The sequence below is a fragment of the Lampetra planeri genome, chromosome 40 (assembly GCF_965212315.1).
Source record: "Lampetra planeri chromosome 40, kcLamPlan1.2.h2, whole genome shotgun sequence".
In the NCBI taxonomy this organism is placed as follows: Eukaryota; Metazoa; Chordata; class Hyperoartia; order Petromyzontiformes; family Petromyzontidae; genus Lampetra; species Lampetra planeri.
Window position 1 is genome coordinate 9,827,205 of NC_136146.1, and position 22,115 is coordinate 9,849,319.

General features: G+C 54.9%; 1 protein-coding gene across 1 annotated transcript in view; it reads left to right on the forward strand.

Annotated features, from left to right (window-relative positions):
• Positions 1 to 22,115, forward strand: part of LOC144731862 (voltage-dependent calcium channel subunit alpha-2/delta-2-like) — a 159,639-nt gene that overhangs the window by 107,441 nt on the left and 30,083 nt on the right. Inside the window, exons 26-27 of the mRNA XM_078613161.1 lie at positions 19,541 to 19,603; positions 20,615 to 20,718. Coding sequence (XP_078469287.1) covers positions 19,541 to 19,603; positions 20,615 to 20,718 — 167 coding nt within the window. The remainder of the gene's footprint in view (positions 1 to 19,540; positions 19,604 to 20,614; positions 20,719 to 22,115) is intronic.

The window sequence follows — 22,115 nt, forward strand, 5'->3', positions numbered from 1 at the left end:
TCACTACACCCACACCACTCACTACACCCACACTACTCACTACACCCACGACCCTCACTACACCCACGACACTCACTACACCCACACCACTCACTACACCCACGACACTCACTACACCCACGACACTCACTACACCCACACCACTCACTACACCCACACCACTCACTACACCCACACCACTCACTACACCCACACCACTCACTACACCCACGACCCTCACTACACCCAAACCACTCACTACACCCACACCACTCACTACACCCACAACACTCACTACACCCACACCACTCAGTACACCCACGACCCTCACTACACCCACACCACTCACTACACCCACACCACTCACTACACCCACACCACTCACTACACCCACACCACTCACTACACCCACACTACTCACTACACCCACACCACTCACTACACCCACACCACTCACTACACCCACACCACTCACTACACCCACAAGACTCACTACACCCACACCACTCACTACACCCACGACACTCACTACACCCACGACACTCACTACACCCACAACACTCACTACACCCACACCACTCACTACACCCACGACACTCACTACACCCACACCACTCACTACACCCACACCACTCACTACACCCACACCACTCATTACACCCACACCACTCACTACACCCACACCACTCACTACACCCACAACACTCACTACACCCACACCACTCACTACACCCACACCACTCACTACACCCACACCACTCACTACACCCACACCACTCACTACACCCACACCACTCACTACACCCACACCACTCACTACACCACACCACTCACTACACCCACACCACTCACTACACCCACAAGACTCACTACACCCACACCACTCACTACACCCACGACACTCACTACACCCACAACACTCACTACACCCACACCACTCACTACACCCACACCACTCACTACACCCACGACACTCACTACACCCACAACACTCACTACACCCACACCACTCACTACACCCACACCACTCACTACACCCACGACCCTCACTACACCCACACCACTCACTACACCCACGACCCTCACTACACCCACACCACTCACTACACCCACGACACTCACTACACCCACACCACTCACTACACCCACGACCCTCACTACACCCACACCACTCACTACACCCACACCACTCACTACACCCACGACACTCACTACACCCACACCACTCACTACACCCACACCACTCACTACACCCACACCACTCACTACACCCACAACACTCACTACACCCACGACACTCACTACACCCACGACACTCACTACACCCACACCACTCACTACACCCACGACACTCACTACACCCACGACACTCACTACACCCACACCACTCACTACACCCACACCACTCACTACACCCACGACACTCACTACACCCACACCACTCACTACACCCACGACCCTCACTACACCCACACCACTCACTACACCCACACCACTCACTACACCCACACCACTCACTACACCCACGACCCTCACTACACCCACACCACTCACTACACCCACACCACTCACTACACCCACGACACTCACTACACCCACACCACTCACTACACCCACACCACTCACTACACCCACACCACTCACTACACCCACAACACTCACTACACCCACGACACTCACTACACCCACGACACTCACTACACCCACGACACTCACTACACCCACACCACTCACTACACCCACGACACTCACTACACCCACGACACTCACTACACCCACACCACTCACTACACCCACGACACTCACTACACCCACACCACTCACTACACCCACGACACTCACTACACCCACGACACTCACTACACCCATGACACTCACTACACCCACGACACTCACTACACCCACGACACTCACTACACCCACACCACTCACTACACCCACACCACTCACTACACCCACGACACTCACTACACCCACACCACTCACTACACCCACGACACTCACTACACCCACGACACTCACTACACCCACGACACTCACTACACCCACGACACCCACGACAATCACTACACCCACGACACTCACTACACCCACGACACTCACTACACCCACACCACTCACTACACCCACACCACTCACTACACCCACACCACTCGCTACACCCACACCACTCACTACACCCACACCACTCACTACACCCACACCACTCACTACACCCACAAGACTCACTACACCCACACCACTCACTACACCCACGACACTCACTACACCCACAACACTCACTACACCCACACCACTCACTACACCCACACCACTCACTACACCCACGACACTCACTACACCCACAACACTCACTACACCCACACCACTCACTACACCCACACCACTCACTACACCCACAACACTCACTACACCCACACCACTCACTACACCCACGACACTCACTACACCCACGACACTCACTACACCCATGACATTCACTACACCCACAACACTCACTACACCCACACCACTCACTACACCCACACCACTCACTACACCCACGACCCTCACTACACCCACACCACTCACTACACCCACACCACTCACTACACCCACACCACTCACTACACCCACAACACTCACTACACCCACGACACTCACTACACCCACGACACTCACTACACCCACGACACTCACTACACCCATGACACTCACTACACCCACGACACTCACTACACCCACACCACTCACTACACCCACACCACTCACTACACCCACGACCCTCACTACACCCACACCACTCACTACACCCACGACCCTCACTACACCCACACCACTCACTACACCCACGACACTCACTACACCCACACCACTCACTACACCCACGACCCTCACTACACCCACACCACTCACTACACCCACACCACTCACTACACCCACGACACTCACTACACCCACACCACTCACTACACCCACACCACTCACTACACCCACACCACTCACTACACCCACACCACTCACTACACCCACAACACTCACTACACCCACGACACTCACTACACCCACGACACTCACTACACCCACACCACTCACTACACCCACGACACTCACTACACCCACGACACTCACTACACCCACACCACTCACTACACCCACGACACTCACTACACCCACACCACTCACTACACCCACACCACTCACTACACCCACGACCCTCACTACACCCACACCACTCACTACACCCACGACCCTCACTACACCCACGACCCTCACTACACCCACACCACTCACTACACCCACGACCCTCACTACACCCACACCACTCACTACACCCACGACACTCACTACACCCACACCACTCACTACACCCACGACCCTCACTACACCCACACCACTCACTACACCCACACCACTCACTACACCCACGACACTCACTACACCCACACCACTCACTACACCCACACCACTCACTACACCCACACCACTCACTACACCCACACCACTCACTACACCCACAACACTCACTACACCCACGACACTCACTACACCCACGACACTCACTACACCCACACCACTCACTACACCCACGACACTCACTACACCCACGACACTCACTACACCCACACCACTCACTACACCCACGACACTCACTACACCCACACCACTCACTACACCCACGACACTCACTACACCCACGACACTCACTACACCCACGACACTCACTACACCCACGACACTCACTACACCCACACCACTCACTACACCCACACCACTCACTACACCCACGACACTCACTACACCCACGACACTCACTACACCCACGACACTCACTACACCCACGACACTCACTACACCCACACCACTCACTACACCCACGACACTCACTACACCCACAACACTCACTACACCCACACCACTCACTACACCCACACCACTCACTACACCCACAACACTCACTACACCCACACCACTCACTACACCCACGACACTCACTACACCCACGACACTCACTACACCCATGACATTCACTACACCCACAACACTCACTACACCCACACCACTCACTACACCCACACCACTCACTACACCCACGACCCTCACTACACCCACACCACTCACTACACCCACACCACTCACTACACCCACACCACTCACTACACCCACAACACTCACTACACCCACGACACTCACTACACCCACGACACTCACTACACCCACGACACTCACTACACCCATGACACTCACTACACCCACGACACTCACTACACCCACACCACTCACTACACCCACACCACTCACTACACCCACGACCCTCACTACACCCACACCACTCACTACACCCACGACCCTCACTACACCCACACCACTCACTACACCCACGACACTCACTACACCCACACCACTCACTACACCCACGACCCTCACTACACCCACACCACTCACTACACCCACACCACTCACTACACCCACGACACTCACTACACCCACACCACTCACTACACCCACACCACTCACTACACCCACACCACTCACTACACCCACACCACTCACTACACCCACAACACTCACTACACCCACGACACTCACTACACCCACGACACTCACTACACCCACACCACTCACTACACCCACGACACTCACTACACCCACGACACTCACTACACCCACACCACTCACTACACCCACGACACTCACTACACCCACACCACTCACTACACCCACGACACTCACTACACCCACGACACTCACTACACCCACGACACTCACTACACCCACGACACTCACTACACCCACACCACTCACTACACCCACACCACTCACTACACCCACGACACTCACTACACCCACGACACTCACTACACCCACGACACTCACTACACCCACGACACTCACTACACCCACGACACTCACTACACCCACGACACTCACTACACCCACGACACTCACTACACCCACGACACTCACTACACCCACACCACTCACTACACCCACACCACTCACTACACCCACGACACTCACTACACCCACGACACTCACTACACCCACACCACTCACTACACCCACGACACTCACTACACCCACGACACTCACTACACCCACACCACTCACTACACCCACGACACTCACTACACCCACACCACTCACTACACCCACGACACTCACTACACCCACGACACTCACTACACCCATGACACTCACTACACCCACGACACTCACTACACCCACGACACTCACTACACCCACACCACTCACTACACCCACACCACTCACTACACCCACGACACTCACTACACCCACACCACTCACTACACCCACGACACTCACTACACCCACGACACTCACTACACCCACGACACTCACTACACCCACGACACCCACGACAATCACTACACCCACGACACTCACTACACCCACGACACTCACTACACCCACACCACTCACTACACCCACACCACTCACTACACCCACACCACTCGCTACACCCACACCACTCACTACACCCACACCACTCACTACACCCACACCACTCACTACACCCACAAGACTCACTACACCCACACCACTCACTACACCCACGACACTCACTACACCCACAACACTCACTACACCCACACCACTCACTACACCCACACCACTCACTACACCCACGACACTCACTACACCCACAACACTCACTACACCCACACCACTCACTACACCCACACCACTCACTACACCCACAACACTCACTACACCCACACCACTCACTACACCCACGACACTCACTACACCCACGACACTCACTACACCCATGACATTCACTACACCCACAACACTCACTACACCCACACCACTCACTACACCCACACCACTCACTACACCCACGACCCTCACTACACCCACACCACTCACTACACCCACACCACTCACTACACCCACACCACTCACTACACCCACAACACTCACTACACCCACGACACTCACTACACCCACGACACTCACTACACCCACGACACTCACTACACCCATGACACTCACTACACCCACGACACTCACTACACCCACACCACTCACTACACCCACACCACTCACTACACCCACGACCCTCACTACACCCACACCACTCACTACACCCACGACCCTCACTACACCCACACCACTCACTACACCCACGACACTCACTACACCCACACCACTCACTACACCCACGACCCTCACTACACCCACACCACTCACTACACCCACACCACTCACTACACCCACGACACTCACTACACCCACACCACTCACTACACCCACACCACTCACTACACCCACACCACTCACTACACCCACACCACTCACTACACCCACAACACTCACTACACCCACGACACTCACTACACCCACGACACTCACTACACCCACACCACTCACTACACCCACGACACTCACTACACCCACGACACTCACTACACCCACACCACTCACTACACCCACGACACTCACTACACCCACACCACTCACTACACCCACGACACTCACTACACCCACGACACTCACTACACCCACGACACTCACTACACCCACGACACTCACTACACCCACACCACTCACTACACCCACACCACTCACTACACCCACGACACTCACTACACCCACGACACTCACTACACCCACGACACTCACTACACCCACGACACTCACTACACCCACGACACTCACTACACCCACGACACTCACTACACCCACGACACTCACTACACCCACGACACTCACTACACCCACACCACTCACTACACCCACACCACTCACTACACCCACGACACTCACTACACCCACGACACTCACTACACCCACGACACTCACTACACCCACGACACTCACTACACCCACGACACTCACTTCACCCACACCACTCACTACACCCACGACACTCACTACACCCACGACACTCACTACACCCACGACACTCACTACACCCACACCACTCACTACACCCACGACACTCACTACACCCACGAAGCTCACTACACCCACGACACTCACTACACCCACACCACTCACTACACCCACGACACTCACTACACCCACGACACTCACTACACTCACAACACTCACTACACCCACGATACTCACTACACCCACGATACTCACTACACCCACGACACTCACTACACTCACAACACTCACTACACCCACGACACTCACTACACCCACGACACTCACTACACCCACGACACTCACTTCACCCACACCACTCACTACACCCACGACACTCACTACACCCACGACACTCACTACACCCACGACACTCACTACACCCACACCACTCACTACACCCACGACACTCACTACACCCACGAAGCTCACTACACCCACGACACTCACTACACCCACACCACTCACTACACCCACGACACTCACTACACCCACGACACTCACTACACTCACAACACTCACTACACCCACGATACTCACTACACCCACGATACTCACTACACCCACGACACTCACTACACTCACAACACTCACTACACCCACGACACTCACTACACCCACGACACTCACTACACCCACGACACTCACTACACCCACGACACTCACTACACCCACGACACTCACTACACCCACGACACTCACTACACCCACGACACTCACTACACCCACGACACTCACTACACCCACGACACTCACTACACCCACAACACTCACTACACCCACACCACTCACTACACCCACGACACTCACTACACCCACGACACTCACTGCACCCACGACACTCACTACACCCACGACACTCACTACACCCACGACACTCACTACACCCACGACACTCACTACACCCACGACACTCACTACACCCACGATACTCACTACACCCACGACACTCACTACACCCACGGCACTCACTACACCCACGACACTCACTACACCCACAACACTCACTACACCCACGACACTCACTACACCCACGACACACACTACACCCACACCACTTACTACACCCACGACACTCACTACACCCACGACACTCACTACACCCACGACACTCACTACACCCACGACACTCACTACACCCACGACACTCACTACACCCACGACACTCACTACACCCACGACACTCACTACACCCACACCACTTACTACACCCACGACACTCACTACACCCACGACACTCACTACACCCACAAGACTCACTACACCCACGACACTCACTACACCCACGACACTCACTACACCCACGACACTCACTACACCCACACCACTTACTACACCCACGACACTCACTACACCCACAAGACTCACTACACCCACGACACTCACTACACCCACGACACTCACTACACCCACGACACTCACTACACCCACAACACTCACTACACCCACGACACTCACTACACCCACACCACTCACTACACCCACGACACTCACTACACCCACGACCCTCACTACACCCACAACACTCACTACACCCACGACACTCACTACACCCACGACCCTCACTACACCCACAACACTCACTACACCCACGACACTCACTACACCCACGACACTCACTACACCCACGACACTCACTACACCCACGACACTCACTACACCCACGACACTCACTACACCCACACCACTCACTACACCCACGACACTCACTACACCCACGACACTCACTACACCCACACCACTCACTACACCCACGACACTCACTACACCCACACCACTCACTACACCCACGACACTCACTACACCCACGACCCTCACTACACCCACGACACTCACTACACCCACGACACTCACTACACCCACACCACTCACTACACCCACACCACTCACTACACCCACGACACTCACTACACCCACGACCCTCACTACACCCACGACACTCACTACACCCACGACACTCACTACACCCACGACACTCACTACACCCACGACCCTCACTACACTCACAACACTCACTACACCCACACCACTCACTACACCCACGACACTCACTACACCCACGACACTCACTACACCCACGACACTCACTACACCCACAACACTCACTACACCCACACCACTCACTACACCCACGACACTCACTACACCCACGACACTCACTACACCCACGACACTCACTACACCCACGACACTCACTACACCCACGACACTCACTACACCCACGACACTCACTACACCCACGATACTCACTACACCCACGACACTCACTACACCCACACCACTCACTACACCCACTACACCCACGACACTCACTACACCCACGACACTCACTACACCCACGATACTCACTACACCCACGATACTCACTACACCCACGACACTCACTACACCCACGACACTCACTACACCCACACCACTCACTACACCCACACCACTCACTACACCCACACCACTCACTACACCCACACCACTCACTACACCCACGACCCTCACTACACCCAAACCACTCACTACACCCACACCACTCACTACACCCACAACACTCACTACACCCACACCACTCAGTACACCCACGACCCTCACTACACCCACACCACTCACTACACCCACGACCCTCACTACACCCACACCACTCACTACACCCACACCACTCACTACACCCACACCACTCACTACACCCACACTACTCACTACACCCACGACCCTCACTACACCCACGACACTCACTACACCCACACCACTCACTACACCCACGACACTCACTACACCCACGACACTCACTACACCCACACCACTCACTACACCCACACCACTCACTACACCCACACCACTCACTACACCCACACCACTCACTACACCCACGACCCTCACTACACCCAAACCACTCACTACACCCACACCACTCACTACACCCACAACACTCACTACACCCACACCACTCAGTACACCCACGACCCTCACTACACCCACACCACTCACTACACCCACACCACTCACTACACCCACACCACTCACTACACCCACACCACTCACTACACCCACACTACTCACTACACCCACACCACTCACTACACCCACACCACTCACTACACCCACACCACTCACTACACCCACAAGACTCACTACACCCACACCACTCACTACACCCACGACACTCACTACACCCACGACACTCACTACACCCACAACACTCACTACACCCACACCACTCACTACACCCACGACACTCACTACACCCACACCACTCACTACACCCACACCACTCACTACACCCACACCACTCATTACACCCACACCACTCACTACACCCACACCACTCACTACACCCACAACACTCACTACACCCACACCACTCACTACACCCACACCACTCACTACACCCACACCACTCACTACACCCACACCACTCACTACACCCACACCACTCACTACACCCACACCACTCACTACACCCACACCACTCACTACACCACACCACTCACTACACCCACACCACTCACTACACCCACAAGACTCACTACACCCACACCACTCACTACACCCACGACACTCACTACACCCACAACACTCACTACACCCACACCACTCACTACACCCACACCACTCACTACACCCACGACACTCACTACACCCACAACACTCACTACACCCACACCACTCACTACACCCACACCACTCACTACACCCACGACCCTCACTACACCCACACCACTCACTACACCCACGACCCTCACTACACCCACACCACTCACTACACCCACGACACTCACTACACCCACACCACTCACTACACCCACGACCCTCACTACACCCACACCACTCACTACACCCACACCACTCACTACACCCACGACACTCACTACACCCACACCACTCACTACACCCACACCACTCACTACACCCACACCACTCACTACACCCACAACACTCACTACACCCACGACACTCACTACACCCACGACACTCACTACACCCACACCACTCACTACACCCACGACACTCACTACACCCACGACACTCACTACACCCACACCACTCACTACACCCACACCACTCACTACACCCACGACACTCACTACACCCACACCACTCACTACACCCACGACCCTCACTACACCCACACCACTCACTACACCCACACCACTCACTACACCCACACCACTCACTACACCCACGACCCTCACTACACCCACACCACTCACTACACCCACACCACTCACTACACCCACGACACTCACTACACCCACACCACTCACTACACCCACACCACTCACTACACCCACACCACTCACTACACCCACAACACTCACTACACCCACGACACTCACTACACCCACGACACTCACTACACCCACGACACTCACTACACCCACACCACTCACTACACCCACGACACTCACTACACCCACGACACTCACTACACCCACACCACTCACTACACCCACGACACTCACTACACCCACACCACTCACTACACCCACGACACTCACTACACCCACGACACTCACTACACCCATGACACTCACTACACCCACGACACTCACTACACCCACGACACTCACTACACCCACACCACTCACTACACCCACACCACTCACTACACCCACGACACTCACTACACCCACACCACTCACTACACCCACGACACTCACTACACCCACGACACTCACTACACCCACGACACTCACTACACCCACGACACCCACGACAATCACTACACCCACGACACTCACTACACCCACGACACTCACTACACCCACACCACTCACTACACCCACACCACTCACTACACCCACACCACTCGCTACACCCACACCACTCACTACACCCACACCACTCACTACACCCACACCACTCACTACACCCACAAGACTCACTACACCCACACCACTCACTACACCCACGACACTCACTACACCCACAACACTCACTACACCCACACCACTCACTACACCCACACCACTCACTACACCCACGACACTCACTACACCCACAACACTCACTACACCCACACCACTCACTACACCCACACCACTCACTACACCCACAACACTCACTACACCCACACCACTCACTACACCCACGACACTCACTACACCCACGACACTCACTACACCCATGACATTCACTACACCCACAACACTCACTACACCCACACCACTCACTACACCCACACCACTCACTACACCCACGACCCTCACTACACCCACACCACTCACTACACCCACACCACTCACTACACCCACACCACTCACTACACCCACAACACTCACTACACCCACGACACTCACTACACCCACGACACTCACTACACCCACGACACTCACTACACCCATGACACTCACTACACCCACGACACTCACTACACCCACACCACTCACTACACCCACACCACTCACTACACCCACGACCCTCACTACACCCACACCACTCACTACACCCACGACCCTCACTACACCCACACCACTCACTACACCCACGACACTCACTACACCCACACCACTCACTACACCCACGACCCTCACTACACCCACACCACTCACTACACCCACACCACTCACTACACCCACGACACTCACTACACCCACACCACTCACTACACCCACACCACTCACTACACCCACACCACTCACTACACCCACACCACTCACTACACCCACAACACTCACTACACCCACGACACTCACTACACCCACGACACTCACTACACCCACACCACTCACTACACCCACGACACTCACTACACCCACGACACTCACTACACCCACACCACTCACTACACCCACGACACTCACTACACCCACACCACTCACTACACCCACGACACTCACTACACCCACGACACTCACTACACCCACGACACTCACTACACCCACGACACTCACTACACCCACACCACTCACTACACCCACACCACTCACTACACCCACGACACTCACTACACCCACGACACTCACTACACCCACGACACTCACTACACCCACGACACTCACTACACCCACGACACTCACTACACCCACGACACTCACTACACCCACGACACTCACTACACCCACGACACTCACTACACCCACACCACTCACTACACCCACGACACTCACTACACCCACGACACTCACTACACCCACGACACTCACTACACCCACGACACTCACTACACCCACGACACTCACTTCACCCACACCACTCACTACACCCACGACACTCACTACACCCACGACACTCACTACACCCACGACACTCACTACACCCACACCACTCACTACACCCACGACACTCACTACACCCACACCACTCACTACACCCACGACACTCACTACACCCACGAAGCTCACTACACCCACGACACTCACTACACCCACACCACTCACTACACCCACGACACTCACTACACCCACGACACTCACTACACTCACAACACTCACTACACCCACGATACTCACTACACCCACGATACTCACTACACCCACGACACTCACTACACTCACAACACTCACTACACCCACGACACTCACTACACCCACGACACTCACTACACCCACGACACTCACTACACCCACGACACTCACTACACCCACGACACTCACTACACCCACGACACTCACTACACCCACGACACTCACTACACCCACGACACTCACTACACCCACGACACTCACTACACCCACAACACTCACTACACCCACACCACTCACTACACCCACGACACTCACTACACCCACGACACTCACTGCACCCACTACACTCACTACACCCACGACACTCACTACACCCACGACACTCACTACACCCACGACACTCACTACACCCACGACACTCACTACACCCACGATACTCACTACACCCACGACACTCACTACACCCACGGCACTCACTACACCCACGACACTCACTACACCCACAACACTCACTACACCCACGACACTCACTACACCCACGACACACACTACACCCACACCACTTACTACACCCACGACACTCACTACACCCACGACACTCACTACACCCACGACACTCACTACACCCACGACACTCACTACACCCACGACACTCACTACACCCACGACACTCACTACACCCACGACACTCACTACACCCACACCACTTACTACACCCACGACACTCACTACACCCACGACACTCACTACACCCACAAGACTCACTACACCCACGACACTCACTACACCCACGACACTCACTACACCCACGACACTCACTACACCCACACCACTTACTACACCCACGACACTCACTACACCCACAAGACTCACTACACCCACGACACTCACTACACCCACGACACTCACTACACCCACGACACTCACTACACCCACAACACTCACTACACCCACGACACTCACTACACCCACACCACTCACTACACCCACGACACTCACTACACCCACGACCCTCACTACACCCACAACACTCACTACACCCACGACACTCACTACACCCACGACCCTCACTACACCCACAACACTCACTACACCCACGACACTCACTACACCCACGACACTCACTACACCCACGACACTCACTACACCCACGACACTCACTACACCCACGACACTCACTACACCCACACCACTCACTACACCCACGACACTCACTACACCCACGACACTCACTACACCCACACCACTCACTACACCCACGACACTCACTACACCCACACCACTCACTACACCCACGACACTCACTACACCCACGACCCTCACTACACCCACGACACTCACTACACCCACGACACTCACTACACCCACACCACTCACTACACCCACACCACTCACTACACCCACGACACTCACTACACCCACGACCCTCACTACACCCACGACACTCACTACACCCACGACACTCACTACACCCACGACACTCACTACACCCACGACACTCACTACACCCACAACCCTCACTACACCCACGACACTCACTACACCCACGACACTCACTACACCCACAACACTCACTACACCCACGACCCTCACTACACCCACGACACTCACTACACCCACGCCACTCACTACACCCACGACACTCACTACACCCACGACACTCACTACACCCACGACCCTCACTACACCCACGACACTCACTACACCCACGACACCCACTACACCCACGACACTCACTACACCCACGACACTCACTACACCCACGACACTCACTTCACCCACACCACTCACTACACCCACGACACTCACTACACCCACGACACTCACTACACCCACGACACTCACTACACCCACACCACTCACTTCACCCACGACACTCACTACACCCACACCACTCACTACACCCACGACACTCACTACACCCACGAAGCTCACTACACCCACGACACTCACTACACCCACGACACTCACTACACCCACACCACTCACTACACCCACGACACTCACTACACCCACGACACTCACTACACTCACAACACTCACTACACCCACGATACTCACTACACCCACGACACTCACTACACTCACAACACTCACTACACCCACGACACTCACTACACCCACGACACTCACTACACCCACGACACTCACTACACCCACGACACTCACTACACCCACGACACTCACTACACCCACGACACTCACTACACCCACGACACTCACTACACCCACGACACTCACTACACCCACGACACTCACTACACCCACGACACTCACTACACCCACAACACTCACTACACCCACACCACTCACTACACCCACGACACTCACTACACCCACAACACTCACTACACTCACTACACCCACGACACTCACTACACCCACGGCACTCACTACACCCACGACACTCACTACACTCACGACACTCACTACACCCACGATACTCACTACACCCACGACACTCACTACACCCACGGCACTCACTACACCCACGACACTCACTACACCCACAACACTCACTACACCCACGACACTCACTACACCCACGACACACACTACACCCACACCACTTACTACACCCACGACACTCACTACACCCACGACACTCACTACACCCACGACACTCACTACACCCACGACACTCACTACACCCACGACACTCACTACACCCACACCACTTACTACACCCACGACACTCACTACACCCACGACACTCACTACACCCACAAGACTCACTACACCCACGACACTCACTACACCCACGACACTCACTACACCCACGACACTCACTACACCCACACCACTTACTACACCCACGACACTCACTACACCCACAAGACTCACTACACCCACGACACTCACTACACCCACGACACTCACTACACCCACGACACTCACTACACCCACAACACTCACTACACCCACGACACTCACTACACCCACACCACTCACTACACCCACACCACTCACTACACCCACGACCCTCACTACACCCACAGCACTCACTACACCCACGACACTCACTACACCCACGACCCTCACTACACCCACAACACTCACTACACCCACGACACTCACTACACCCACAACACTCACTACACCCACGACACTCACTACACCCACGACACTCACTACACCCACACCACTCACTACACCCACGACACTCACTACACCCACACCACTCACTACACCCACGACACTCACTACACCCACACCACTCACTACACCCACGACACTCACTACACCCACGACCCTCACTACACCCACGACACTCACTACACCCACGACACTCACTACACCCACGACACTCACTACACCCACGACACTCACTACACCCACGACCCTCACTACACCCACGACACTCACTACACCCACGACACTCACTACACCCACGACACTCACTACACCCACGACCCTCACTACACCCACGACACTCACTACACCCACGCCACTCACTACATCCACGACACTCACTACACCCACGACACTCACTACACCCACGACCCTCACTACACCCACGACACTCACTACACCCACGACACCCACTACACCCACGACACTCACTACACCCACGACACTCACTACACCCACGACACTCACTACACCCACGACACTCACTACACCCACGACACTCACTACACCCACGACCCTCACTACACCCACGACCCTCACTACACCCACGACACTCACTACACCCACGATACTCACTATACCCACCCCACTCACTACACCCACACCACACACTACACCCACACCACTCACTCCACCCACGACACTCACTACACCCACGACCCTCACTACACCCACAACACTCACTACACCCACGACACTCACTACACCCACACCACTCACTACACCCACAACACTCACTACACCCACACCACTCACTACACCCACACCACTCACTACACCCACACCACTCACTACACCCACGACACTCACTACACCCACGACCCTCACTACACCCACGACACTCACTACACCCACGACACTCACTACACCCACAACACTCACTACACCCACACCACTCACTACACCCACACCACTCACTACACCCACACCACTCACTACACCCACGACACTCACTACACCCACAACACTCACTACACCCACGACACTCACTACACCCACAACACTCACTACACCCACACCACTCACTACACCCACGACACTCACTACACCCACGACACTCACAACACCCACGACCCTCACTACACCCACAACACTCACGACACCCACGACACTCACTACACCCACAACACTCACTACACCCACGACACTCACTACACCCACACCACTCACTACACCCACGACACTCACTACACCCACGACACTCACTACACCCACACCACTCACTACACCCACAACACTCACTACACCCACGACACTCACTACACCCACACCACTCACTACACCCACGACACTCACTACACCCACACCACTCACTACACCCACGACACTCACTACACCCACACCACTCACTACACCCACACCACTCACTCCACCCACGACACTCACTACACCCACGACCCTCACTACACCCACAACACTCACTACACCCACGACACTCACTACACCCACACCACTCACTACACCCACAACACTCACTACACCCACACCACTCACTACACCCACACCACTCACTACACCCACACCACTCACTACACCCACGACACTCACTACACCCACGACCCTCACTACACCCACGACACTCACTACACCCATGACACTCACTACACCCACAACACTCACTACACCCACACCACTCACTACACCCACACCACTCACTACACCCACACCACTCACTACACCCACGACACTCACTACACCCACAACACTCACTACACCCACGACACTCACTACACCCACAACACTCACTACACCCACACCACTCACTACACCCACGACACTCACTACACCCACGACACTCACAACACCCACGACCCTCACTACACCCACAACACTCACGACACCCACGACACTCACTACACCCACAACACTCACTACACCCACGACACTCACTACACCCACACCACTCACTACACCCACGACACTCACTACACCCACGACACTCACTACACCCACACCACTCACTACACCCACAACACTCACTACACCCACGACACTCACTACACCCACACCACTCACTACACCCACGACACTCACTACACCCACACCACTCACTACACCCACGACACTCACTACACCCACACCACTCACTACACCCACACCACTCACTACACCCACGACACTCACTACACCCACAACACACACTACACCCACAACACTCACTACACCCACAACACACACTACACCCACAACACACACTACACCCACGACACTCACTACACACGACACCCACTACACCCACAACACTCACTACACCCACAACACACACTACACCCACGACACTTACTACACCCACGACACTCACTACACCCACAACACTCACTACACCCACAACACACACTACACCCACACCACTCACTACACCCACGACACTCACTACACCCACAACACTCACTACACCCACGACACTCACTACACCCACAACACTCACTACACCCACACCACTCACTACACCCACGACACTCACTACACCCACGACACTCACAACACCCACGACCCTCACTACACCCACAACACTCACGACACCCACGACACTCACTACACCCACAACACTCACTACACCCACGACACTCACTACACCCACACCACTCACTACACCCACGACACTCACTACACCCACGACACTCACTACACCCACACCACTCACTACACCCACAACACTCACTACACCCACGACACTCACTACACCCACACCACTCACTACACCCACGACACTCACTACACCCACACCACTCACTACACCCACGACACTCACTACACCCACACCACTCACTACACCCACACCACTCACTTCACCCACGACACTCACTACACCCACAACACACACTACACCCACAACACTCACTACACCCACAACACACACTACACCCACAACACACACTACACCCACGACACTCACTACACACGACACCCACTACACCCACAACACTCACTACACCCACAACACACACTACACCCACGACACTTACTACACCCACGACACTCACTACACCCACAACACTCACTACACCCACAACACACACTACACCCACAACACTCGCTACACACGACACCCTTGTGCTTCGCGCTGGCTTCCGTATTTGCTGCTCGCTAATGGCATTTGCCCCAGCAGTCTTTTGAAGACTTTGCGGGGGATCTTTGTGCATCGACAGATTCGGTATCCAGGCTGTGTTCGTGGCGACCGATGCCGGAGTGACGCGAGTGTTCTCATACGGGTACGGAGCTCTCTCTGTGCGGTCCTCTCTGCTCGCAACAGTTCTGCCTGGTCCTCTCTGCTCTGAACTCTGCCTGGTCCTTTCCACTCTGTCTGGTCGTCTCCGCTCTGTCTGGTCTCTACTCTGCCTGGTCTCTACTATGTCTGGCCTCTACTCTGTCTGGTCTCTACTCTGTCTGGTCTTTACTCTGTCTGGTCTCTACTCGCTCTGGTCTCTACTCGGTCTGGTCTCTACTCTGTCTGGTCTCTACTCTCTCTGGTCTCTACTCGGTCTGGTCTCTACTCTGTCTGACCTCTACTCTGTCTGGTCTCTACTCTGTCTGGTCTCCACTCTGTTTGGTCTCTACTCTGTCTGGTCTCCACTCTTTCTGGTCCTTTCTACTCTGTCTGGTCGTCTCCGCTCTGTCTGGTCTCTACTCTGTCTGGTCTCTACTCTGTCTGGTCTCTACTCTGTCTGGTATTTACTCTGTCTGGTCTCCACTCTGTCTGGTCTCTACTCTGTCTGGTTTCCACCATGTCTGGTCTCTACTTTGTCTGGTTTCTACTCTGTCTGGTCTCCACTCTGTCTGGTCTCTACTCTGTCTGGTCTCCACCATGTCTGGTCTCTACTCTGTCTGGTATCTACTTTGTCTGGTCTCTACTATGTCTGGTCTCTACTCTGTCTGGTCTCTACTCTGTCTGGTCTCCACTCTGTCTGGTCTCTACTCTGTCTGGTCTCCACTCTGTCTGGTCTCTACTCTGTCTGGTCTCTACTCTGTCTGGTCTCTACTATGTCTGGTCTCCACTCTGTCTGGTCTCTACTCTGTCTGGTATCTACTCTGTCTGGTCTCTATTCTGTCTGGTCTCTACTCTGTGTGGTCTCTACTTTGTCTGATCATCTCTACTCAGTCTGATTGTCATCCTAGTGACTCTAGGTCACTCGCGCCATGAGACTCATCCCGGCCTCTTGTGTTCTGAGACTTGACAGCTGTTTCCGTGCCACCCCCTGTGCCCCCCCCCCACCCCCACCCAGCCTGGCCAGCGACTGGCTGGAGGAGCCGGAGCCATACAACGCCAGCTACTACAAGCGCAGCCTCGACAATGCGGGCTTCGTCTACCGGGCGCCCACGCTCAAATGTACGGTCGCCACAGCCATTGCCACAGCCGCTATTCACTCACTCGCCACCACCACAACCACTATCCACTCACTCGCCACCACCACAACCACTATCCACTCACTCGCCACCACCACAACCACTATCCACTCACTCGCCACCACCACAACCACTATCCACTCACTCGCCACCACCACAACCACTATCCACTCACTCGCCACCACCACAACTACTATCCACTTACTCGCCACCACCACAACCACTATCCACGCACTCACTCGCCACCACCACAACCACTATCCACTCACTCGCCACCACCACAACCACTATCCACTCACTCACTACCCACCACAACCACTATCCACTCACTCGCTACCCACCACAACCACTATCCACTCACCACCACAACCACTATCCACTCACTCGCTACTCACCACAACCACTATCCACTCACTCACCACCACAACCACTATCCACTCACTCACCACCACCACAACCACTATCCACTCACTCACCATCACAACCACTATCCACTCACTCACCACCACCACAACCACTATCCACTCACTCACCACCACCACAACCACTATCCACTCACTAACCACTACCACAACCACTATCCACTCACTCACTTGCCACCACAACCACTATCCACTCACTCACTCGCCACCACCACAACAACCACTATCCACTCACTCGCTACCCACCACAACCACTATCCACTCACTCGCCACCACAACGACTATCCACTCACTCACCACCACCACAACCACTATCCACTCACTCGCCACCACCACAACCACTATCCACTCACTCGCCACCACCACAACCACTATCCACTCACTCACCACCACCACAACCACTATCCACTCACTCACTCGCCACCACAACCACTATCCACTCACTCACTTGCCACCACAACCACTATCCACTCGCCACCACCACAACAACCACTATCCACTCACTCGCTTCCCACCACAACCACTATCCACTCACTCGCCACCACAACCACTATCCACTCACTCACCACCACCACAACCACTATCCACTCACTCACCACCACAACCACTATCCACTCACTCACCACCACCACAACCACTATCCACTCACTCGCCACCACAACCACTATCCACTCACTCACCACCACCACAACCACTACCCACTCACTCACTCCCCACCACAACCATTATTCACTCACTCGCCACCACCACAACCACTATCCACTCACTCGCCACCACCACAACCACTGTCCACTCACTCGCCACCACCACAACCACTATCCACTCACTTGCTACCCACCACAACCACTATCCACTCATTCACTCGCTCCCCACCACCACAACCGTCATGGGGGAGTCATTAACGTCACGCAATCTTTAACGTCCACACACCGTGAGTTAAGCGGACGGGCGTGGACCT